The sequence below is a fragment of the Mustela lutreola genome, chromosome 10 (assembly GCF_030435805.1).
Source record: "Mustela lutreola isolate mMusLut2 chromosome 10, mMusLut2.pri, whole genome shotgun sequence".
In the NCBI taxonomy this organism is placed as follows: domain Eukaryota; kingdom Metazoa; phylum Chordata; class Mammalia; order Carnivora; family Mustelidae; genus Mustela; species Mustela lutreola.
In genome coordinates, this window is record NC_081299.1 from 72,182,374 (window position 1) to 72,207,104 (window position 24,731).

General features: G+C 35.5%; 1 protein-coding gene across 2 annotated transcripts in view; it reads right to left on the reverse strand.

Moving 5' to 3' along the window:
- Positions 1–24,731, reverse strand: part of COL24A1 (collagen type XXIV alpha 1 chain) — a 402,120-nt gene that overhangs the window by 67,345 nt on the left and 310,044 nt on the right. For both annotated transcript variants that reach the window (XM_059136719.1, XM_059136718.1), the window contains exons 43-47: positions 17,384–17,437; positions 13,125–13,178; positions 12,960–13,013; positions 6,810–6,863; positions 5,581–5,688 (exon numbers count right to left, since the gene is read on the reverse strand). In XM_059136719.1, coding sequence (XP_058992702.1) covers positions 5,581–5,688; positions 6,810–6,863; positions 12,960–13,013; positions 13,125–13,178; positions 17,384–17,437 — 324 coding nt within the window. The remainder of the gene's footprint in view (positions 1–5,580; positions 5,689–6,809; positions 6,864–12,959; positions 13,014–13,124; positions 13,179–17,383; positions 17,438–24,731) is intronic.

Below are 24,731 nucleotides of genomic sequence, written 5' to 3' on the forward strand. Positions count from 1 at the left end.
AGAGAGAAGATACAGATAGTGATATATTTAACAATCAATAAAGTTAAATACATACATATTTGGTTTTAAGTTCAGTGAAACTGCTACAAAAACATCCACCAAAAAAGAAAGGGCGACTTTTTAACAATTCTAAACAATGTCAGTGATAAAACAGTTCTCCTTATTAGTGCTATTATCATCCTTATTTAGTTGGGTTTGGCTAATGGGACATCCTTGCAGGAGCCTGGGGGTCAGGAGAAGACTGAAATCTACAGCAGATTCCCATGTAAGCTACCTTGTTATTTGAACCTTATGATTGAGCAATGATAATATCTAATAAGGATTATATTTGTATATATGTTATAAAATTATTAGCGTATCCAGTGGGAATCAAGAAAGAAAAAAAAAGAAGAAAACAAAAACAAAAAAGACAGTATTAGAAAAGGAAATACAGAATCAAGATGGCAAATATTCTTAGTGGAGAAAGTTTTAGATGCTTCCTTTAAGATCTACAGCACAAGGATGTTTACTATTGCTGTACTGTTCAACATAGCATTGAAGGTCCCTGCCAACATATGTGGAAGGAAAAAGAAGTGTAAGGAAAGAAATCAATCTGCCATTATTTGAAAATGATATTATCTACCTCAAAAACCCAATAGAATCACAAAAGGAAACTACTAGAAATTTTCTAAAAATCTAATTGTATAGAATATATCCTGAATCAGTAACATTTAAACTAGTAATAACTGGGGGTGCCTGTGTGGGACAGGCAGTTAAGCATCTGATTCTTCATCTTGGCTCAGTTGTGATCTCAGGGTGATGAGACTGAGCCCTATCACAGGCTCCATGCTCAGCGCAGAGTGTGATTGGATTCTCTCTCCCTCCCTCTGCCCCTCCACACCACTCTCTCTCTCTACCTCTCTCTAAAATAGCTAAATACATCTTAAAAGAATAATTGTATAAATAAAAGAATAAAATAAAATAGTAACAGCTAACTAGAAAGTAAAGTAATATACAAGGCCTTTATTAAGAGACAATATTGCATATTGATAAAAGCAAAGAGATAGGCTGCTTTTGTGGCTATGAGACAATGAAAGTGACAATCTCTCAGTACCTCAGTATGTGTGTAGGTATGTATTTTTTTAAAAATTGAGGTATAATTGACCTCAGTTTCTTCATGTATAAAATAAGGATCATAATTGTATACATCTCCTAAGATTATAACGATTGAGTCAATATAGTCCAACACTTATCATGGTGCCTGGCACATAATTAGCATTATAAAAATTTTGCCATTATTATTTTGGAGCTCTTCTATTAGAGCACAATAAAGATGATAACAATAAATATTTCATCTCCTTTATTGGATAACTATAATGATATGAATTTTCTCCCAATATATCTATAAACTCAAGGCAAACCTAATGACAGTTCAGTTCAAATTTACATTAGGTTTTTAGAGAGACTCAACAAATCTAATCCCAAATGTGCATGTGGCAGAAGTATAAAGAAGGGGGACTTGCTCTCTTAAATATAAGGACACATTACAAAGCTATAGAATAAGAACAGTGTGATAATCCAAACAGACCAGACAACGGCCAACTTTTTCTGTAAAAGAGCCAGAGAATAAACATTTTAGATTTTGCGAGGCCATTGGTCTTCTTTGCAACTACTCAACTGTGCTTTGTAGTGCAAAAGCAGCTATATGTAAACAAATGACTGTGGCTGTGTGCCAACAAAATTAATTTATGGGTACTGAAATTTAAGTTTCATGTATTTTCATGTGTGACAAAACCCTCTTCTTTTTACTTTTTTCTACCATTAAAAATTTAAAAACTGGCTTAGCTCATGGGCCATACAAATATAGATCCATTTGGTTCATCAGGTATAGGTTTCTGATAACCAAGAGTGGTCCGCTGATATAGACCATGTATAAATGAGAACGTAAATAGAATTGGTTGGATGTTTTCTGTTTGTCTTTGAGATTGAGTCTCTGCCCTTCTCTACCCCCACCCCCCCAAGCTGTAGCAGATTCCTTTACCCTCTAGCGGTTGGTTAATGATATAAGGAGGCGATGTAGATGGGAGAGAGCCCACTCCTAGTGCAAGCAGAAAGGGAATATATTGTCGTTAGTGAATTTTTAAAACAGCAATCACACTTTTTTCATCATTGTGTACTGGCCATTCTAAACAACGTCAGTGATAAAACAGTCTTCCCCATTAGTGTTGCTATTATCACCCTTCTTTAGTTGGGTTTGGCTAATCCAAACCTAGGATATTTTGGACATCCTGGCAGGGGACTGGGGGTCAGGGAAAGACTGAAGTTTATGGCAGATTCAGGATGCTATGTAAGCCACCTTGTTATTTGTACATTATGGATGAACAACGATAGTAACCAATGATAACAGAGGAATCTGTGGCTGGTAGAGATGCTGTATGGACCCTCTGGTAACCCCCTGTAACAGAATCACAGCTTTTATCCATAAGGTTTTGAAGATAAGCCATGCCTTTCTTTGTCATGTGTAATTTCCCATCTAGAATCCAGTTCTACACTTGCTCTGGTTAAAACTGAAAAACCAACCTTAAGACATTAAATGAGTATGTGTCCTGAATTACCCACTATGAACAAGGGGATATTTGATCAACGGAATCATAAAATTGGATGTGCAGCAGCAGCATTCTCCTCCTAAATGAAAAGGGGATATATTACGGCTGGGTACTACCAGGTCAAGAGACAGCAAACAAAATATGTAAGCAGCCAACTAAGATTTCCATGATACCTGCTCAACTGCTTTACCTCTGTTCCTTCAGCCTAGAGAAGGGCCTTTACCAGTATGGTGGAAGGAAAGATCAGATCTAATATGTAGATAGATCAGCATTGAATGTCACCACCCGCTAGAAGTGAATGGCTGCTGCATTAAAGCCTGAAAGATATCAGTAAAGGGAAATCCTCCCAGTGGGCAAAATTTGGGGCAAGCCACATATATGGGCAATCCCTAGATCCATGTCTGGTTATTTGCAACCAAACAGCCCTGGTTGATACTCTAGAATCCTAACTGCCTTTTGGAATAGCCCTGAGTGTGCAAATAGCCTCAAAATCTGGCTTTAAGTGCCCTACATTCCTGTCTGTTCCATGTAGAATCAGTGACTTGACATCATGCATAATCCTTCACCCATACAGCCAATAAAAACAGCATGGTAGATTCTAGCAATAAGGCTTAGAGTGGCCTCAAATGAAATCAGTATCTTATTTATGCTGATTATTTCCTGTATTGGCCTTCTCTTAGTCATTACCTTATGGTCCTTTAAGCATGATATCACTATTGAAGAAGAGTGTAGAGTTGTTAGAAAATGTCTATTTTTTTGGCTAGAATCTAGCAGCAGGTAACAATTACTTGCCACATTGCTGTTTTCATGCCTAGAAAACAATTCATATTTTAGAAATCTAAGTCAATGTTTTCATTCTATGGAATTTTCAGCCCTTTCTGGGAAAATTCAGGTGTCACTTAATTGCCAGAAAAAAAGTTGTTTGTCACATAAACCATTAAGTAAACAGATATAAAACATAATTGATAACTTTGACCTGTCATTAATGTCTGATGATTACCTAATATACTGAATTATTTGAAATTCTTATTAAACACATTCTGGTGTCTATTATCCATATCAGGAATGAGGATCTGAATTAATAGTATTAGTCAGATAAGAAATGATTCTCTCTTCCCAGTAATTAAATAAATCTCTTTCCTATTAGTAGTATTTACAACTCATTTTTTATACCATCTATCCACATATGCACCACCTCCATGGTCAAACTTGTGTTCAGCAGCAAGAAATATGATATGTTTTGAAATCTGGTTTTCTTTGTTTTCAACCTTCAAAATCTTACCTAAAGTAGTAAGGTAAGATTTACTGTAACATTTCCCAGTAAAACTTAATCCATAAAAAGACTCTCAGGCCAATTCAATATGCTCTATTGTTTTAAAAATCCCCAAACTCATTTAAAAAAAAATATTTTATTTATTCGTTTGACAGAGAGAGAGTGAAAGCACAAGTGGAAGGACGCAGGCAGAGGGAGAGGGAGAAGCCGGCTCCCCGCAGAGGAGAGGTCCCCACAGGGCTGGATCCCAGGACCTATGGCAGATGCTTAACCGACTGAGCCACTCAGGAGCCCTCGCCCCCACAACCTCATTTTAAGACTAGTATATGGTAAGTCTGGAGAGCAGCATGAGAATGAGGATCCAGGGCATAAACACCCTTAAAGACTGAGATCTCAAATGAAAGAAAATTCTCTTTCAACCAGACTGTTGTTAATGGCAGACAGAAGTCTATAAAATATCTATTTTAATTAAAGACATCAGATTGCTATCAAAGTTTTCTAGGTCTTAACCTGTTGCTCTGATGTTCTGACATATTGCCTCCCAAACAAATAGAAACCATGTTTAAACTCCTTTTCAGATAGAATCTGAAAATTCTTTTTCACCTTTTCAAATGGAATCTGGCTGTATTACTTCTGAAATAATGAAACTGGCTAGCTCATAGTTTCTTAATTTAATTAATTAACTAAGTAATTAACTATTTTAAAGGGAGACATGTCATCATAGTGAAAGAAGAATATTAGTTTGGGTTTGGGCTTAGGTTTAGTATCATGCTACATTTAAATAAACAAGTAGGATTGATTTAGTATTTAACAGAAGAAAAACAGGTCCATAGAAAACCACATCCAAATAGCAGAAATGTAAGAGTAAATATTACAGGGTTCTTGAAAGTACATGGTTTATTATTCTAATATTTCAAATGAAAACACCAAGTTAGATTAAAAAAAAATCTGGATTATGAGGACATTAGGGAAGGAAAGAGGAGAAATGGCTAAATGAAGACAAAATGTGACTTTTAAATTTCTGATCAAATAAATTAGATAAAGATTTGCATTAAAATCAGGGAGAAGCTATATTATTGCATCACCACTTGATAAACACAGAAAATAGTCACACAATTTTTATAAAATACTGAGGCTGTAAGTAAAGGGAAAATGAATTTTGGCAGAATTTCCACTGAGTTACTGCTAACCCTTAAATGTGCCAAAGGTAGCTCAAGATATTTGATGAACCCAAGACACAGCCACGCTGTGTAGTCGTTAAAATTTTGCTTCATTATGGTTCTTATTTACAAGCTTTTATATGCGCAAAAATGTCATGTTTTATTTATTTATTTATTTATTCATTTATTTATTTAATTCATTTGACATAGAGAGAGATCACAAGTAGGCAAAGAGGCAGGCAGAGAGAGACATGGGGAAGCAGGCTCCCTGCTGAGCAAAGAGCCCAATGCGGGACTTGATCCCAGGACCCTGAGATCATGACCTGAGCCGAAGGCAGAGGCTTAACTCACTGAGCCACCCAGGCGCCCTCCTGTATTATTGATAATAAGATCATAAACACAATTCTAAAACAACTTTGTCGTTGGCTACAATAAGCTTTGTTGTTGGCCAGTGGTTGGCTAATCTAAACCAATATCAAAACTAAGAAAGCCAAAATATATATGGTCTACCCAAGAGATGTGTATAAATAAGGAAAAGTAAAAAGAGATTCATTCTACTCACAGGAAGTCCCTGTTTTCCTGGTAGCCCAACTTTTCCAGAGTTTCCTGAAATGCCATCAGCTCCATGGTATCCTTGCATGCCTTTTGGCCCAGGTAGGCCAGGAAGACCCTTGGTAATCAAAAATTACATGGATTATAGAGAGATGCTATGCAAATGTTTAAGTGATAAATACCTTTATATTTGGGAGAGGGATGTTTACATTTTTAATACCCTGCCCTAGGATAAATTTTCCTGTTTCCTGAATTCCCTTTTGTATTCAACAGACCAGCTACCTGTCTTTAAATCCCTAAAGAGAAATGCCAAGTTTATGAAAAATTACTGTATAAGCTTTTCAGTTTCAGGGTAATTCTCCCATATTTTTCATTGTCCTGGCCTCTGCTCTCTCCAGCTATGGAGAAAAGTAAGCTGTCAATTTATGATACAACAGTATTTTACCATCTGCAAAACCTCATGTCCTGTTACTTTCTCAAGAAGTGTATGTATTACGGTTCTTTTTGTTGCCACTCTGAACTACATAATTATATGACTGCATAAAGGTCTGAACATTTTGTTTCTACTCTTGGGCAAGTGGATTTTATCTGTATGAATCTCTGATCTGTATGTGTTTTTAATTTATGTTCATTTTCTTTACTTTTTTTGGAACCAACAGAGGCCACCCAAAGTAGGCATCCAGCCCTTGGCTATGGAAGACCAGCAAGAAGTAAGTATTTGCTAATAAGCCAGTCAACACATAATTCGGTTGGCCAGAGGAAACTGATGGCTAAGGTAAAATTAATCTTTGTTCTGTGATGAAATGATTTGAAATATTTTCTTCTAAGACTTTCTGTTCTGTTTGCCAGGAAACTGAAAGGATATGTCCTTCAAGTACAATCCAGCTCATGCTTTTTATTCATGCTTGAGGATCTCTGACCTTTGTCACTAATCATTTAGTCATATTTCAAGTTCCCTGTTTTCAGTTATGATCAGAGAGCAGGATGAGTCCACAGAGAGAGCTCCATAACACCGGAAAATAGCATCCTTCAACTGCAGAGACTTATACTTAAATAGCAAGCCTGGTTTTGAGCTAACGGTCATATTTTGTTCCCTCTGTGTTCCAGCTTGGGCTTAAATTTTTTTTGAAGACAAGCTGATTTATCCAAGACTTGTCATAATTGACCCCAAACTTTTCTGCGTGCTGAAGCTGCCAATTCTATTTAGAAAAACAAAGATGAAAAGGGCCTGCTACTTACAGGAATCCCAGGTTTCCCAGAAGGACCAGGAGCTCCTTTTTTCCCCCTAGGACCCTAAAAATGTGAAACACAATTGTCAGTTAATTTTAATAAACTTCGCTAAGCTGAAGGCATAGAAAAGAAACCGGAGCCTGGGATTCTGCAGCCAGTGCTGCCAGAGGCTAGCTATACATCACTGAGATTGCCTGGGAGCCATTTTCTTTATCTGAAAACAAGATAATTTGACCAGATAATCTATGAATTTCCACCTAGCTCCAAATCCTAGGATTTAAGAATTTAAATCTTGGCTCTAAAAGGGAACTGAATATTATCAGATAAATGTTCATGTTTTCAGATAGGGCCTTTGTCTTCCCGTTGAATGTGGCTAAGTGGTTTACTAATTTCATAAACATTTATTGACTATTTTGTATGTGCTGGAGATGCAAAGGTAAAGTTACTGATCCCAAGACACTTACAATGTCATAAGAGACATGAACCAATAGCCTAAAATGTGCTTATCTGGAATCAGAGAGAAGAACATACTTGTGAATCAAAGAAAAGATATTTATTTCCCACGGAACTCTTTGTTTTTCCATGTGTGAGATGTTTTAAATCATAATTGATTCAGCAGTAACTGGTCTGCCAGGATAGTTAGGAACTTTGCCCTTTGAGAATCATGCCATTATTCTGATGATATCCTAAAATTATTTTAAAAAGAAAAATGTGGAAAAGAGTGACCTAGTTCACAAATAAGAAAAAGAAGCATATTGTCATTACCAGACACATTTCTCAGAAGTCACTGAAAGTTCTCACAAACAGAACAATTCCACCAAAATGGGATATTAAGTTATTCAAATTTGAAGGTAAATCATGCCAAAGATTCAAGTTGACAACAATAACAAAGTAAATAATTTTATAACATATTACATCCTCTGAAAATGATCTTAACATTTCAAGAAGAAATAGTACATGCAGTCATAGGAAAAAAAGGACATTTTCTATAAGAAATAAAAATCCAACTTTGTACAAATTTGATAATGGGGAGATAGATATAATAAGAGTTCTACTTCCAGCTTGGAAAACTAATTTACTTGCATTAAAAATTCACTAATATGAAGTCCTTCTAAGGGTAAGGAAACCAGGAAAAGAAACAGTAGATGATCTGACTTAGCTGAAGAAGATGCAATTCCTAGAATTATTTGATCTCTAAAATGTAATATATCTTTTAGAACAAAATAAGGAAGTAAAATAAATAAGATTTTAAATATTGAAAAAATTGTTATTTCAGTTATCTCTAATAGCACTCATTAAATATTATATGAACTGTGATAATATTCAGATATATTAACAAGAGTGTTTTTTCCTTTACAGTATTTGTTTTTAGGCAAAGTGATAGATCTGTTCTGGATTTTAGGTTTTCAAAATAGACTATTCCTTAGTTTATGAATTTCAAAATAGTCCTCTGTAACTCATGGCCGAGTAACAATTTGAGGATATAATATTTTGGGAAGAATATATTTTTAAAAGCAAAAGCCTGATTTTTAAATATTTAAAGTCTATATTTGATTATCAAAAACCAAGTTGACAAAGAATGCAAGTCATACATTCTGCCATAAAGAACAGACTTAGAATTGCAATAGTGTAAGAGAAAATTTTTCCTATTTAAGGGGATATAAAGATCTTCAAATTGGAGAAACGTAGAGAAGCAAGATTGTTTGGCTCTGACGGGAGTCTCTGAGATGGGCCCTTCACACCTCACTCTGTCCTCATGTCCTGGGGTGTGTATAAGGAATGATACCCTCAGAGAAGTGTGGGGATTTGAGCACGGAGACAATGGCTAGGGAGGCTAAAGTCTTCATTCTGAAGTCCACATAAACTGCACTGAGTGTCAGCAATAGAGTAGAAATTTCTGCATGAGATGTGTAGGCTGGTGGGCTTGAGAAAGTCTGAGATCCCCAAGCACCTAGCATGGTATAGGAATTAGCAGAATGTATTTCCACAGGGCCAAGAATAGAGCATATAGCCGTTAAGGGCCTATGTAAGGAGACTTTGTACCTTTTCTATACTCAGAAAATAGCTATACATGTCAGCATGGTTTGAAGAGCTTCTTCTGCAAGGAAGGGTCAAGGTAGATGTCAGCATGGTGGGATGATGGCAACTGGGGACCTACATGGATGATGAGCATTTCAGTGTATACTAGGGTGGACAGATGACTAAAGACCACACTCACCTTCCATTCCTCTTCCCCACCACTGCTACTCAGCATGTAACTATAAACTTGACAAGGGAGTGAATAGGGAAAACTCTAAATCAAATGTAGGATATTTGTGTGGCTAGAGTTAAAGGCACTCATTGATTAGATTTCCACCAATTAGGTTTCCTTTTTTTTTTTTTTTTTTTGTCTCCAACCCATTAGGTTTCTACCACCAGGCAGGCTGGGCACTCAGGACAGATGTTAAGTTCTATTATAAAGAACACAAAAAACAAAGTTATATTTTTAGTATACCTGATTTTATGTCTTATGGTTCAGATATACTACACATATAAATAATGGTTTTACTTCAAATGTTTGTATAACAAAATAAAAACAAAGAGATTCACATATCATCACAGACTGATTACATTTTTGGATCATGATTATGTTAGGGATTATTTCAGAGAAGTTAAATGTTGTGTACTGAAATCTACATGTATGGGTCTATTATCATGAAAATCAGAATATTTTTCAGACTTGAATGGGCAACAGGAAGCAGCTCCCTATAGAATAACATGAAAGGGAAAGTATGACTATAAAAATTATTTTGAAACTATATTTTGCTACTTGTAATAGGACACTTGAGGCAAAATCTGTCTATTCAAGACAAAAAGTATTTAGCAAACAAAACTATAGTCTGCTGTTTTGAGATGTTCAATTCAGGAAAGAGTTCTTTATTACAATTATTATGATCATACTCAAAGGAAGTAAGCCAGCTACAAAAAACCTAGTCTTACAATTGAGATTTTAAATGCATAAAGATCAACAAAGTGGTGAAAAAATAATGATACTGTTATGATGAAAATAAATAAATGAAAAAAAAAGCGTAGAACATTGATTTTTTTAAAAAAATGTGCATAAAAAAAATCTCAAAGTGGAATTATTGACTTATAAATAAATTAAGAGCCAAACATTACTAAACATTAATCTTATACAGAGCAGGTCTATTTCAATAGGAAATTATAGTTTTGGGCCAAAGACAAAGAAAATATTTGTCATATAAGGTGCTGGTACATGACTGAGTTGCTATCTTACAAAGGAAAAAAAGTCACTCTTTAACCAATACCCAGAATTCAAACAGTATTCTAATGATACTTTTAAACTTAACTTATTCATATTACTGTATTTAAATATTAAGTACCCCATAAGTGAACAAATAGACTTTTCTGTTCTCATAATAGGAAAGGAAAATAAATTTACATGTATTCTTTAGAGTAAGCATAAAATTGTGCTTTCTTTTTGTTTGGCTAGTTTTAAAAAACAGAATGGCCCATTTGAAATTAGATCCACTTAAAACAGCTTTCCTTTCATGGAGATTGTACCAGTTTATAGGCTCCTAGAGAAGGTAGTCTAATTCTTTGGATAAAAGACATTTTAAAATGTGTCATTATAGGGGTGCCTGGGTGGCTCAGTGGGTTAAGCCTCTGCCTTCGGCCCAGGTCGTGATCTCGGGGTCCTGGGATCGAGCCCCGCATCTTTCTCTGCTCAGTGGGGAGCCTGCTTCCCCCTCTCTCTCTGCCTGCCTCTCTGCCTACTTGTGATCTTTCTCTGTGTCAAAAAAAAAAAAGAAGAAAAAAAGAAAAAAAAAGAATATAAAATGTGTCATTATAGTACAACCCTTGTTTGTTTTTTATTTAAGTGAAACTGAAAAACAGTTACCTTGATACATTGTTAGTTCTAACTTTGTTAGAGAGGATAGGTTTACAATCAATAGAGTTTGACAATAATTATTCTTTCTCTCTTCTTTTTTTTCTTAACCAAGAAATTTCAATTCACTGAATCTGGAATTTGGTTTTGGAAGAAAAATAAGATTTTGGCTTGAGTCTTAGTCTTTGAAAGCCATTATAGGACAGTTCACTATATTTGAACTTAAAAAGTCTTTGAAAATGTAGTGGTTGTGCAATTGGCTTTGGCTTGCTCTTTTTCTTTATAGTTGCCCACTGTCTCATGCATGAGAGTCCAGTGAATAAGTTAGTTGGTTAAGTTAATCATATTTTCCTTAACTTATAAAAGATTTCAAAGTAATAGAAGGCTTTTATATAACATTGGGAGTCAGGAAATTTCTAGCTTTGGTTCTGTTAACTAATTCTGCGATCTTAGGTAACTCAATCTCTCTGAGACTTAAATTTCTTCATCTGAAAAAGAGAGGGTGGTTCAGATGATTTTAAAGGGCCATTTGCAACCCTAAAAAACAAATTTGAAGCTTTGCAAAAACAAGATGACAACAATTGGACAAAATCCACCTGGCTGCTGAAGGTGTCCCTAGTGAGTAAGACAGGGTCAATGATTATTCAATTTGTAGCAATTATAACTACTTTAAATTCTAAGAGGGTTTTTTTTTTAAAAGATTTTATTTATTTATTTGACAGAGAGAGATTACAAGTAGGCAGAGAGAGAGAGAGAGGAGGAAGCAGGCTCCCTGCTGAGCAGAGAGCCCGATGCGGGACTCGATCCCAGGACCCTGAGATCATGACCTGAGCCAAAGGCAGCGGCTTAACCCACTGAGCCACCCAGGCGCCCCTCTAAGAGGGTTTTTAATGTAACTTGAACTGTATGGCAGCATTGCCCAAAGCAGGGTAGAACTAATTCCCTTGAATTATACAGAATTTAAAGTATGTTTCCCCAGCATTTTTTGGCTCTAATACCAAGGGAGATCTGACCATGTCAGCTGGAAATGTAGTTGTCTGAGAAGAATATTTGAATTGCATTGGCATAATTTTTAATAGATACTAACAAATATTTCAAAAATTTCTTCTTCCTGACATATGTCAAAAAAGAAAAAAAATATTGAGAATATGAAAGTACTAATTGTAAGAGATTAAAAATTTTAGACTCAAAGTTGGGAGAGCATTTGTACCCTTAGGCACTTAATGCAAATATAAGGAAGTCAAATGAAAGCAGTAGTAGTGTTCTAGGCTTTTTCCACTATTCTTTCCAATTTGGGTATTAAAAATTCCAATTAAATGGGACAATTACCTTCTCTCTCCGCATTTTTTCTTGTTAAAGGTTGCCTTCAATTGGATGTTTTTATTTTTTATTTATTAGTTCTTATTTATTAAGGAAGCTCACAGGAAGTCAAGACTGGAATATAGTCAAGACTATTCAAAATGGCTTTAGGTGAGTGAGCACCTATGTAATATCAGATTCAACCCAATTTTATTACTTATTTCCATAAGTAGGAAACACAAAGTATGGAGGAAGACTTAACAAATTAGGAGAAATGTGGTCTCAAATTGATTGCTTTTTATCCATTCTCACCTGATTTATTACTAAAATACAGTATGTTTTCTCAAGAAATTAAAATCAATAGCAAGTGAAATCAGAATGCTATGAAAAACAAGGTAGCAATGAACTGATGGTACAAATTACAAAGCAAGTTATAAGGCAACAACCTTCAGTAAGGTTGAGGCAACATTTAACAGTACACAGGAAAAGACATGTCTAAATGCAATAGTTAATACATTTGTTGCTTGTTTGATAACAGATAATTGGCTTGTCATATGGAAAAAAATATTTTACACCAATTGTGAATCTGTGTACCATAGTCAAACTATTTCTATCCTTAACCTTATTACAACTACATAGGTTTGACTGATAGGTTTTCACTTTTCAATGCTGGTTTTAAGGATTATTGATATTTTTGCTTGAAACCCCAAGGAGCGACCATTTGTTTTGGACTACTCTAGGCCATTTTCACAAAGCCAGAAAAGGCTGCTGATAAAGGGAAACTGGGATTGCAATCAAAACAGATGAAATAACCAATAATCCTGTTTTGGCACAATTATTGCCCAACACTCTCATTAGGGGCCTACAGTGATCCTTGCTCTGGAAAGGTGAATGTTCATTTAAATTACAAATGTCTGTGCCTTCTCAAACCAACAATAAGTTTCAAGTTGTCTTAAATAATTTCAACTTACTTCAGATCCTCTCTCTCCTTTTAGTCCTTGTTCACCCTGGTCACCTGGCTCACCCTTTAACAGGAAACCAAATGTAAATCACATATGAAGCAGGGACAAAATGAGATATATAAACATCAATTTTTTGTCAATGCCAGAATTACAAAGAGTATTTTCAAAACATACTGGGGGCCCTTGTTGTCCAGCAGCACCTCTTGGTCCCGGTAAACCCACATGACCCTAGGAAGATATGATTATATTATTAGAGTAAATAGAGACATGTAACTTAGAGAATAGAGTAGTATCACTTAAAATGGTAGCAAAATGTTACAAAATGCAATTTAAATATAATAAATCATTATTTTCTCTCAGAAATGTTATAGAACATAATGTCCAATAGATATTATGATAACTGAGAAAGAATGGAAAGTGTAGTTTTGTTTTGCACATAGGTTAATGTAGTGGGGTGAATGAAGATTCTATGTCCTAATCCCCATAACCTGTGAATATGATCTCATTTGGAAAAAGGGTCTTTGCAGGTATCATTGAGTTAATGATCTTAAAAAGATATTATCCTGAATTGTCTATGACAAGTACCCTTAAAAGAGAGAGAGAGACAAACAATAAAGGGGAGGGCCTCGTGAAGACAGAGGCAGACACTGGAGTGTCTGGGGCCACCAGGAGACCTGTCAACCACCAGAAGCCAGAAGAGGAAAGGAAGGATTCTCCTCTAGGGCCTGTGGGAGGGAGCATGGTCTGCTACTCTTCAATTTCAGGTCCTGGTATTTGGAACTATGAGAGAATAAATTTCTATTTTTTAAACCACCAGTTTACAGTAATTTTGGTCAGTAAATTCATACGGTAAATGACCATAGGAATAGAAAGTTTGCGAACAAATTTCTTTCTTCAACCTATTCTCACTGTGGAAGTAAACTATGGTCTCCATTTTTGAAAACTGGGAGTTGTTACTGTATCTAATACCAAGGCACATCAGGTGACTTTGATATTCAGCAACCTATCATTACCCTAGACCTCCTAAGAAGGAATGCTAACCTACACATTTCCCTTTTCAAGTGTGTAAATAGAAACTAGCAACAACCCAAGGGCATGTCAGAATTCTGCATGAAGAATTCTGCATGTAATCTCTTTTATCCCCTTCCCTACTGTCCTCTTTGCTTCAGAATTCTTTTTTCCTACTCTGTATATTACAGAAAGAATGCCATAGGCTCATCTCCTTTTTCTGGACTAGGAGAATTAAGGATTGTCCACATAGGCTAACAATATTTAATTTATCTTATAGAAAGATCAGTTGAAGCCTTCTTTGTTTGCATTCTTTGAGGCCAATGTTTATGGCTTTAAAATCCAATTTCCTTAAAAAAAAAATACATCTTCCTGATCTAAAAAAAAAAAAAAAAAAAGAAATCCTCTTTAAGAGGATGAACAGTGGCAAGAGAGAAAGGCTAGTTTGGAAAGGTTTCTATAGAATATGGACATAACTAAAGAGAATACCATTACCACACATGGCCTTACCAGTAAAACATGAGCAGAGTCAGCAATAACAGAATCAGGTCAGTCAAGAGGAAGTTTGGTACAAATAAATATAAAGATTATAGGTCATTAATAAAGCAGAACTCAGGAGAGAAGCTATTAATGAAAAGCTGGAGTTATAGAGTGCAGTGAGGCTGAGCATATGAGCAAACTGTAAAACTCAAAACCATCAATGTCCAATTGAATTTTCTACCATTTTTGTCTATAGTTTACAGGGACTCTTTTAGGATGATCATTAAATAGCCAATTGCTTCCTTTGGTTTTGTGAAGTCTGGATATAAATCTTACTAAAAACAAATATCCTTTCTAGGGGTTTCACTATAAATCCTCTGATTCTTTCTATCATAATAAAAATTGACAAATGCCATTTTTCTGCAGGGTTAAAAATTAAATATGCTATAGTAAATATTATAAAGTCATGTAGACAAGGTTATGAGAATGACTGACTTGCCTAATAATATTAGTAGTAGGATGAGCTAAAAGGCCAAGGGGAGGTAGATGGTCAATTTTACAAGGGAAGTGATGAATCTTGAAGGATGAATGTTCCAGGCTGTAAAGTAGAAAGAAGCCATTCTGGCAGAGGAGATAGCATGGGGGAATAAATGGAGATTCATCTGACAGAACATGTTAAGAGGAGAATGGATTTGAAAGGGCTATAACTAGGGATAGGGAGTCTAGTTAAAAAGTTATTAAAGTAATTCAGGCAAAACTGAGGAAAACTAAACTAACATAGGGCAATTTTAAAATTTAATTTTAAAATTACAGAAAAGCAAATATTTAAAAATTTTACCTGAGGCTACAACAGAATCATCTAACTAAATGAAGCATATTTCCCCTATATGAATCAACCTTGTGCTTGGGAAAGCTTGGCAGGGGACCAGTGTGGATATTTCATGGCTTTCAGATATCTAATCAATAAAATTACTGTGGCTGTCTGGCTCAAGATGGCTTGTTTAGAATAAAAACAGCAACAAATGATGAAATGACCTCTAAAGCCTAAGGACATAGGGTAGAATAAGACAGAAAGGAAGATGTGGATCAAACTAATTCATGAAATATCTACAGCTGAAAACTTCAGAAGTATTTATGGAATGAGGAAGGAGAAACAGATTCCACAGTAGCACTAGAAGAAGTTCTCTGATGAAGGATTTCTGAATAAGGTCTGACTATCCAGAGTGAGGCAGGCAGGGTTTTTCTTCTGCTCGCCACGTGAAGAGATTGTCTTCTTCTTCCAAAAGAATAGTTACCTGTTCGTTTGGCAGTAAATTTGCTGGTTTAGCTACCAAATGTTTTGTAGTTGGTAGAGGCCAAAAGAAGATATTTCAAGAACCTGATTTTCCCGAGAATGTGTCAAGTTATGCACAGCAAAAACCAAGGATGTTTAAGATGCTTCTCAAATTATTCTGGAAGCAGTGGGTTGGCTTTTCAACCCAAAGAAAACCCATTTTCAAGTAAATACACTGGATTCTTTAGATTAATAAACACTTATAGATACAAATGTTACATAAATTTGAAAGAGAATATATGTATAATGTTCTAAAAATGCTTCTCTAAAAATAGAAGAAATGCAAGATGGTCACCACAACAATTTCACAAACATTTAGAACTACCTTCAACATTTGCTTCAAAGAGAATTTTAGGAACTGGAAGTTGATTTTTCAGATTTCAAGTTTGAGAAAATCAATTTATTGATGATAATTATGTACCTACTGGCTTGTTCACTGAATCTGGCTATTTAAATCTTCATTTCAGATATGATTACTGAAATTTTATATGAGAGGTGCATATCGGCTCAAATAACCCATCACTTCATTATTAAAAATGAATGATGGTTATATACATATTATATACAATTATGTACAAAGCTCAAAACAAAACATTGTAGAAGAAAGAGAGAAGTCATACTCAAATTGGAGAGCCAAGAGACCTGCACTTAACAATAATTAGCAAAATATCAGTAACAGAAGATGGTAACATATTTCTGTTGAATAATTTTTATAAATAATAAATATTATGGGACTACAGAATAGGAAAATATTCCTGTTAGAGTGAGTTGTGAAAAAAGGAGTTTGAACTAGCATATAAAAGATAGATAGGATTTATGTAAATAAAGATTGGATAATACTGTAAGTAGGCACAGAATGCTGTGAGCAAAGGAACGACATAGAAACTATAGGAGGAGAGCTAGCAGTGACTATTTTGTTTAGCTATTGACACTTAAACAGGAAGAAAAGTGAGATGAGGCAAGAATACACAACATCTTAAACACAAATATGCTAATAAAAAATGACACAAAATAAATTCTACACTTAGCCTAATATAATTTTGGCTGATGAAGTTGGTCTCACAAAATACGTCTAAGAATGAAAGAGGACAAGAACTGACAGAAGGCTTGAGAATATGACATTCATTCTCCCATTTGACAACTCCATTGAATTCCTGCTGTACACCAGGAACATTATGTTCTAGAAATTTGGGATATGATGAAGAAGCCAGAAAAGAGTATTATTTTCATTGATCTTACTTTTTGTTAGGGAAAAATAGGCAATGAACAAACAAACAAAACCTACACAAATGTATAAAAAAAGAGGTAAGAAAATATAGACAACATTAAATATGTTATAAAGGGAGGGCTAGAAAGGACAGTTAGAGAAGGTCTTTCAGGACGTAACACTTCAGCTGAGATATGAATGATGAGGAAAAAACAGCAATAGGAGAAGATGAAGATGATTTTAAAAAGAAGGAACAGAAAGTACAACCAGCTAGGCTTGTTCTAGGATCAAAACCACAAGATGTTACTAATAACTCAGTGATGCTTGTTTTCTTTTGAAACTGAGAAAGATCACAGAGAACACTAATTAGAATTAGCAGCAGGGTGTGAAATTTGCTATATTTACCTTATAGCCCTCTCCTCCAGGCTCTCCTCTCTCTCCTTGTTCTCCAACAGGACCCTACAGAGACCACATGCAAAAATAATCAGTTTCACAGCTGGATCCAAGTACTTGTGAATGCAGATTCTGTTTTGTTTTTTAGACTCCAAATATAAGTAAAATCATACAGTATTTTTTTCTTATTTATTTCACTTAGCATAATGCCCTCTAGGTACACCCATATTGTCACAAATGGCAAGATTTCACTCCTTTTTATGGCTGAGTTATATCACATTGTGTGTGTGTGTGTGTGTGTGTGTGTGTGCGCGCACATACTACATTTTCTTTATCCATTCATCTATCAGTAAACACTTAGGCTGTTTCCATATCTTGGCTATTGTAAGTAATGCTGCAATGAACATATAGGTGCATGTATCTTTTCAATGTTTTTCATTTCCTTCAGATAAATACCTGTAAGTCAAATAGCTGGGTCATACATTATTTCTATTTTTAATTTCTTAAGGAATCTCCATACTGTTTTAAATAGTGGCTATACCTATTTACATTCCCACCAACAGTTCATGAGGGTTACTTTTTACCCCACACCCTTGCCAACATTTTCTTTCTTTCTTTTTCTTCCTCCTCCTCCTCTCCCTCCCCCCCCCCTCCTCCTCCTCTTTTCTTTTTGGATACTAGTCATTCTGACAGCTGTGACATGAAATCTCATTGTGATTCCGATTTGTATTTCCCTGATTAGTGATGTTGAGCATCTTTTCATGTGTCACTTGGCCTTCTGTATGTCTTCTTTGGAAAAATACTTATTCAGGTTCTCTATCCATTTTTTAAAAATCAGATTGTTTTATTTCTGTTGAATTGTATGAGTTCTTTGTGTATTTTGGATAGTAATCTTTTATCAGATATATCATTTATAAATATCTTCTCCTATTTATAAGGCTGCCTTTTTGTTTTTTGATGGTTTTCTTTACTGTGAAAAAGCTTTTTAGTTTGATATAATACAATTGTATATTTTCTTTTAATTTTCTATTTCTTTTCAGCGTAACAGCATTCATTGTTTTTGCACCACATCCAGTGCTCCATGCAATCTGTGCCCTCTCCAATACCCACCACCTAGTTCCCCCAACCTTCCACCCCCAACCCCTTCAAAACCCTCAGATTGTTTTTCAGAGTCCATAGTCTCTCATGGTTCACCTCCCCTTCCAATTTCCCTCAACTCCCTTCTCCTCTCCATCTCCCCCTGTCCTCTATGCTACCTGTTGTATTCCACAAATAAGTGAAACCATATGATAATTGACTCTCTCTGCCTGACTTACTTCACTCAGCATAATCTCTTCCAGTCCCATCCATGTTGCTACAAAAGTTGGGTATTCTTCCTTTCTGATGAAGGCATAATTCTCCAATAGCGTATACGGACCACATCTTCCTTATCCATTCGTCCGTTGAAGGGCATCTTGGTTCTTTCCACAGTTTGGCAACCGTGGCCATTGCTGCTATAAACGTTGGGGTACAGATGGCCCTTCTTTTCATTACATCTGTATCTTTGGGGTAAATACCCAGTAGTGCAATTTCAGGGTCATAGAGAAGCTCTATTTTTAATTTCTTGAGGAATCGCCACACTGTTTTCCAAAGTGGCTGCACCAACTTGTATTCCCACCAAAAGTGTAAGAGGGTTCCCCTTTCTCTGCATCCTCTCCAATACATGTTGTTTCCTGTCTTGCTAATTTTGGCCATTCTAACTGGTGTAAGGTGGTATCTCAATGTGGTTTTATTTAAATCTCCCTGATGGGGCGCCTGGGTGGCTCAGTGGGTTAAGCCGCTGCCTTCGGCTCAGGTCATGATCTCAGAGTCCTGGGATCGAGTCCCGCATCGGGCTCTCTGCTCAGCGGAGAGCCTGCTTCCCTCTCTCTCTCTCTCTGGCTGCCTCTCCATCTACTTGTGATTTCTCTCTGTCAAATTAATAAATAAAATCTTTAAAAAAAAAAAAAAAAATAAATCTCCCTGATGGCTAGTGATGATAAAAATTTTTTCATGTGTCTGATAGCCATTTGTATGTCTTCATTGGAGAAGTGTCTGTTCATAACTTCTGCCCATTTTTTGATATGATTGTCTGTTTTGTATGTGTTGCGTTTGTGGAGTTCTTTATACATCCTGGATATCAACCTTTTGTCTGTACTGTCATTTGCAAATATCTTCTCCCATTCCGTGGGTTGCCTCTTAGTTTTATTGACTATTTCCTTTGCTGTGCAGAAGCTTTTGATCTTGATGAGTCCCCAAAGTTCATTTTTTGCTTTTGTTTCCTTTGCCTTTGGAGACATATCTTGAAAGAAGTTGCTGTGGCTGATATCGAAGAGATTACTGCCTATGTTCTCCTCTAGGATTCTGATGGATTCCTGTCTCACGTTGAGAGCAGAGATCAATGAGGTAGAAACCAGAGATACAGTAGAACATATCAATGAAACTAGAAGCTGGTTTTTTGAAAGAATCAATAAGATCAATAAACCATTGGCTATACTAATCCAAAAGAAAAGAGAGAAAGCCCAAATTAATAAAATTATGAATGAAAAGGGAGAGATCACAACTAACACCCAAGGAAGTAGAAATAATCATCAGAAGTTATTATCAATAGTTATATGCCAATAACCTAAGCAACCTAAATGAAATGGATGCATTCCTGGAAAACTATAAACTCCCAAAATTGAACCAGGAAGAAATTGACAACCTGAATAGACTGATATCTGTAACGAGATTGAAGCAGTGATCAAAAACATCCCAAAAAACAAGAGTCCAGGACCTGATGATTCCCTGGAGAATTCTACCAAACTTTCAAAGAAGATATAACACCTATTCTCCTGAAGCTGTTTCCAAAAATTGAAGCAGAAGGAAAACTTCCAGACTCTTTTTATGAAGCCAGCATTACCCTGATCCCCAAACCAGGCAAAGACCCTACCAAATAGAATTTCAGACCAATATCACTGATGAATATGGATGCTAAGATTCTCAACAAGATCCTAGCAAACAGGATCCAACAGCGCATTAAAAAGATTATCCACCATGACTAGGTGGGATTCATCCCTGGGTTACAAGGATGGTTCAACATTTGCAAATCAATCAATGTGATAGAACAAATTAGTAAGAGAAGAGAGAAGAACCACATGGTTCTCTCAATTGATGCAGAAAAAGCATTTGACAAAATTCAGCATCTGTTCCTGATTAAAACACTTCAAAGTATAGGGATAGAGGGAACATTCCTGAACTTCATCAAATCTATCTATGAAAGACACACAGCAAATATCATCCTCAATGGGAAAAAGCTTGCAGCCTTCCCGTTGAGATCAGGAACACGACAAGGATGGCCACTCTCACCACTCTTGTTCAACATAGTATTAGAAGTCCTAGCAACAGCAATCAGACAACAAAGAGAAATAATAGATATCCAAATTGGCAATGAAGAAGTCAAACTCTCTCTCTTCACAGATGACATGATTCTTTATATGGAAAGCCCAAAAGACTCCACCCCCAAACTACTAGAACTCATACAGCAATTCAGCAACGTGGCAGGATACAAAATCAATGTACAGAAACCAGTTGCTTTCTTAAACACTAACAATGAAAACACAGAAAGGGAAATTAGAGAATCAATTCCATTTACTATAGCACCAAAAACCATAAGATACCTGGGAGTAAACCTAACCAGAGAGGTACAGGAACTATACTCGAGGAACTACAGAATACTCATGAAAGAAACTGAAGAAGACACAAAAAGATGGAAGACCATTCCATGCTCTTGGATCGGAAGAATAAACATTGTTAAAATGTCTATACTGCCCAGAGCAATCTATACTTTTAATACCATTCCGATCAAAATTGCACCAGTATTTTTCAAAGAGCTGGAGCAAATAATCCTAAAATTTGTATGGAATCAGAAGAGACCCCGAATCACTATGGAAATGTTGAAAAACAAAAATAAAATTGGCGGTAGGCATCACATTACCTGATTTCAAGCTTTACTACAAAGCTGTGATCACCAAGACAGCATGGTACTGGCATAAAAACAGACACATAGACCAGTGGAACAGAGTAGGGAGCCCAGATATGGACCCTCAACTCTATGGGTAAATAATCTTCGACAAAACAGGAAAAAATATACAGTGGAAAAAAGACAGTCTCTTCAATAAATGGTGCTGGGCAAACTGGACAGCTATATGTAGAAGAATGAAACTCAACCATTCTCTTACACTATACACAAAGATAAACTCAAAATGGATAAAAGAACAATTGTTTATTTTTGCTTCTATTGCCTTTGCCTGAGGAGAGAGATCCCAAAAAATATTCCTAAGACTGATGTGCAAGAGTTTATTCCTGTTTTCTTTTAGAATTCTTATGACTTCTGGTCTTATACTTAGGCCTTTAATTCATTTTGAGTTTATTTTTGTACATAGTGGGAAGAGGTGGTCCAGTTTCACTCTTCCACATGTATTGTCCAGTTTTTCCAACACTATTTATGGAAAAGACTATCTTTCCCCCACTGTATATTCTTGCCACTTTTGTCATAGATTAATTGATCATAGAAGTGTGTGTTTATTTCTGGGTTCTATATTCTGTTCCATTGATATATGTATGTATTTTTGTGCTAGTACTGTACTGTTTCAATAACCACAGCCAGTACTGTACTGTTTTGATAACCACAGCCTTGAATCAGGCAGCATGATACCTACAGCTTTGTTCTTCTTTCTCAAGATTGTTTTGGCTATTCAGGGTCTTGTCATTCCATATAAGTTTTAGGGTCATTTGTTCTAGCTCTATGAAAAACTCTGTTGGAATTTTGCTAGGAATTGTATTGCATCTATAGGCTTCTTTGGATAGTATGAACATCTTAACCATATTAATTCTTTCAACCCATGAACATGGTTTTTTGTCATCTCTAGTTCTTTCATCAATGTCTTACAGTTTCCAGAATATAGGTCTTTTACCTCCTTGGTTAAACTTATTTCTAGAGATTTTATTATTTTTGACTCAATTGTAGGTGGGACTGTTTTCTTAATTTCTTCTTCTGATAGTTTGTTATTATTATATGGAAATCCAGCAGTTTTCTGCATATTAATTTTGTATCCTGAAACTTTATTCAATTAGTTTAGGAGTTGTAATAGCTTTTTGGGAAATATTTATTTTCCATTTATAGTACAATGTCATCTGAAAATATTGACAGTTTTACTTTTGTTTTACCAATGTGGATATTTTTTCTTTCTTTTTCTTCTTTGATTGCTATGGCTAGGATTTCTAGAACTGTATTGAATAGAAGTGGTGAGAGTAGGCATCTTTCTATTGTTCCTGATGAAAAGCTTCAGCTTTCACCACTGAGTATGATGTTAGTTGTGAGTTTGTCTTATATGCCCTTTCTTACACTGAGGTATTTATTGAGAGTTTTCATCATAAGTGGATGTTGAATTTTGTCAAATGCTTTTCTGCATCTGTTGAGAGGATCATATGATTTTTATCCTCCATTTTTTTGGTAAAGATTTTATTTATTTATTTGGCAGAAAGAGAGATAGCACAAGGAGGGGAAGCAGCAGAGGGAAAGGGAGAAGCAGACTCTCTGCTGAGGAGGGAGTCTGAAGTGGGTCTTGATCCCAGAACTCTGGGATCATGACCTGAGCTGAAGGCAGACACTTAACTAACTGAGCCACCCAGACACCGTATCTTGCATTTCGTTAATGTGTGTATCAAGTTGATTTGAAATACTGAACCATCCTTGCATCCCTGGAATAAATCTTACTTGATTGTGGTATAAGATCTTCTTAATGTATTGCTGAATTCTGTTTGCTAGTATTTTGTAAAGGATTTTTGCATTATGTTCTTGCATCTATGTTCCATGTTCATCTATGATATTGGCCTGCAATTTTCTTCCTTCCTTCCTTTCCTTTTTTATTTTATTTTATTTTTTGTACTGCTTTTTATCTGGTTTTGGTATCAGGATAATGCTAGCTTCACCGAATGAATTTGAAAGCATTCCTTCCTCTAATTTTGTTTTATTTTTGAGTAGTTTGAAAAGTATAAGTATTAATGCTTCTTTATACATTTGGTAGAATTCACCTGTGAAGCTGTCTGGTTTTGGACTTTGGTTTATTGGAAGTTTTTTTGATTACTGAGTCATTCTCATTACGAGTAATGGGCCTGTTCAAATTTCTATTCCTTGCTGATTCAGTCTTGGAAAATCTTCCAAGACTGAATACATGTTTAGGAATTCATCCATTTCTTCTAGGTTGCTTATTTTATTGACATATAACTGTATTTAGTAGACTGGGGGATACTGTTTTTATTTTCAATTTTCTTCAGGTATTTTTTGATTTCCTCTTTAATTCTTCATTGATCCCTCATTTGGTTAGTAGCATGTTGTTTAGCTTCCACAAGTTGTGCTTGTGCTTTTTCCCAGTTTTTTCCCTTGGTATTTATTTCTAGTTTCATAGTATTGTAATTAGAAAAGAGGCTTGATATGATTTCATCTATCTTAAATTTATTGATTTGCTTTGTGACCCAGCACGTGATCTAACCTACAGAATGCTCCATGTGCACTTCAGAAGAACGAGTATTCTGCTGTTTTTGAATGGAATGTTCTGTATATATTCATTAGGTCTCTCTGGTCTAATGTGTTGTTTCAGGCTATTGTTCCTTAGTGATTTTCTTTATGGATTATCCATCCACAGATATAAGTTAGGGTTAAAGGCCCTACTATTATTGTATTACTGTTGATTTTTCCCTTTATGTCTGTTAATAGTTGTTTTATAAATTTAGGTGCTCCTAAGATGGTTGCATAGATATTTACAATTGTTATATCTTCTAGTTGAATTGATCCTTTTATCATTATGTAATGTCCTTCCTTATGTTACGTTACAATCTTTGTTTCAAAGTCTATTTTATCTGGTATAAGTATGCTACCCAGGTTTTTTTCATTTCCATTTGAATGGAATATTTTCTTTTCCATCCTTTCATTTTCAATCCACGTGTGTCTTTAGGTATGAAGTGAGTCTCTTGTAGGAGCACATAGAAGGGTCTTGTTTTTCTTATCCATTCAGTTACCCTGTGCCTTTATATTGGAGCCTTTAGTCCACTTACATTTAAAGTAATTATTGAAAGATATGTACTTACTGCCATTTTGTTAATTGTTTTCTGGTTATATCTGCAGTTCTTTTCTATTCTCCTGTTCTCTTCCCTTGTGATTTGATGGTCATCTTTAGTGGTTTGAATTCTTTTCTCTCTTATTTTTTTGGTGAATCTATCATAGGTTTTTGTTTTGTAGTTTCTATGAGTTTCATGTTTAATACCTAATATAGTACATAGCAGTCTATTTTAAGTTGATAGT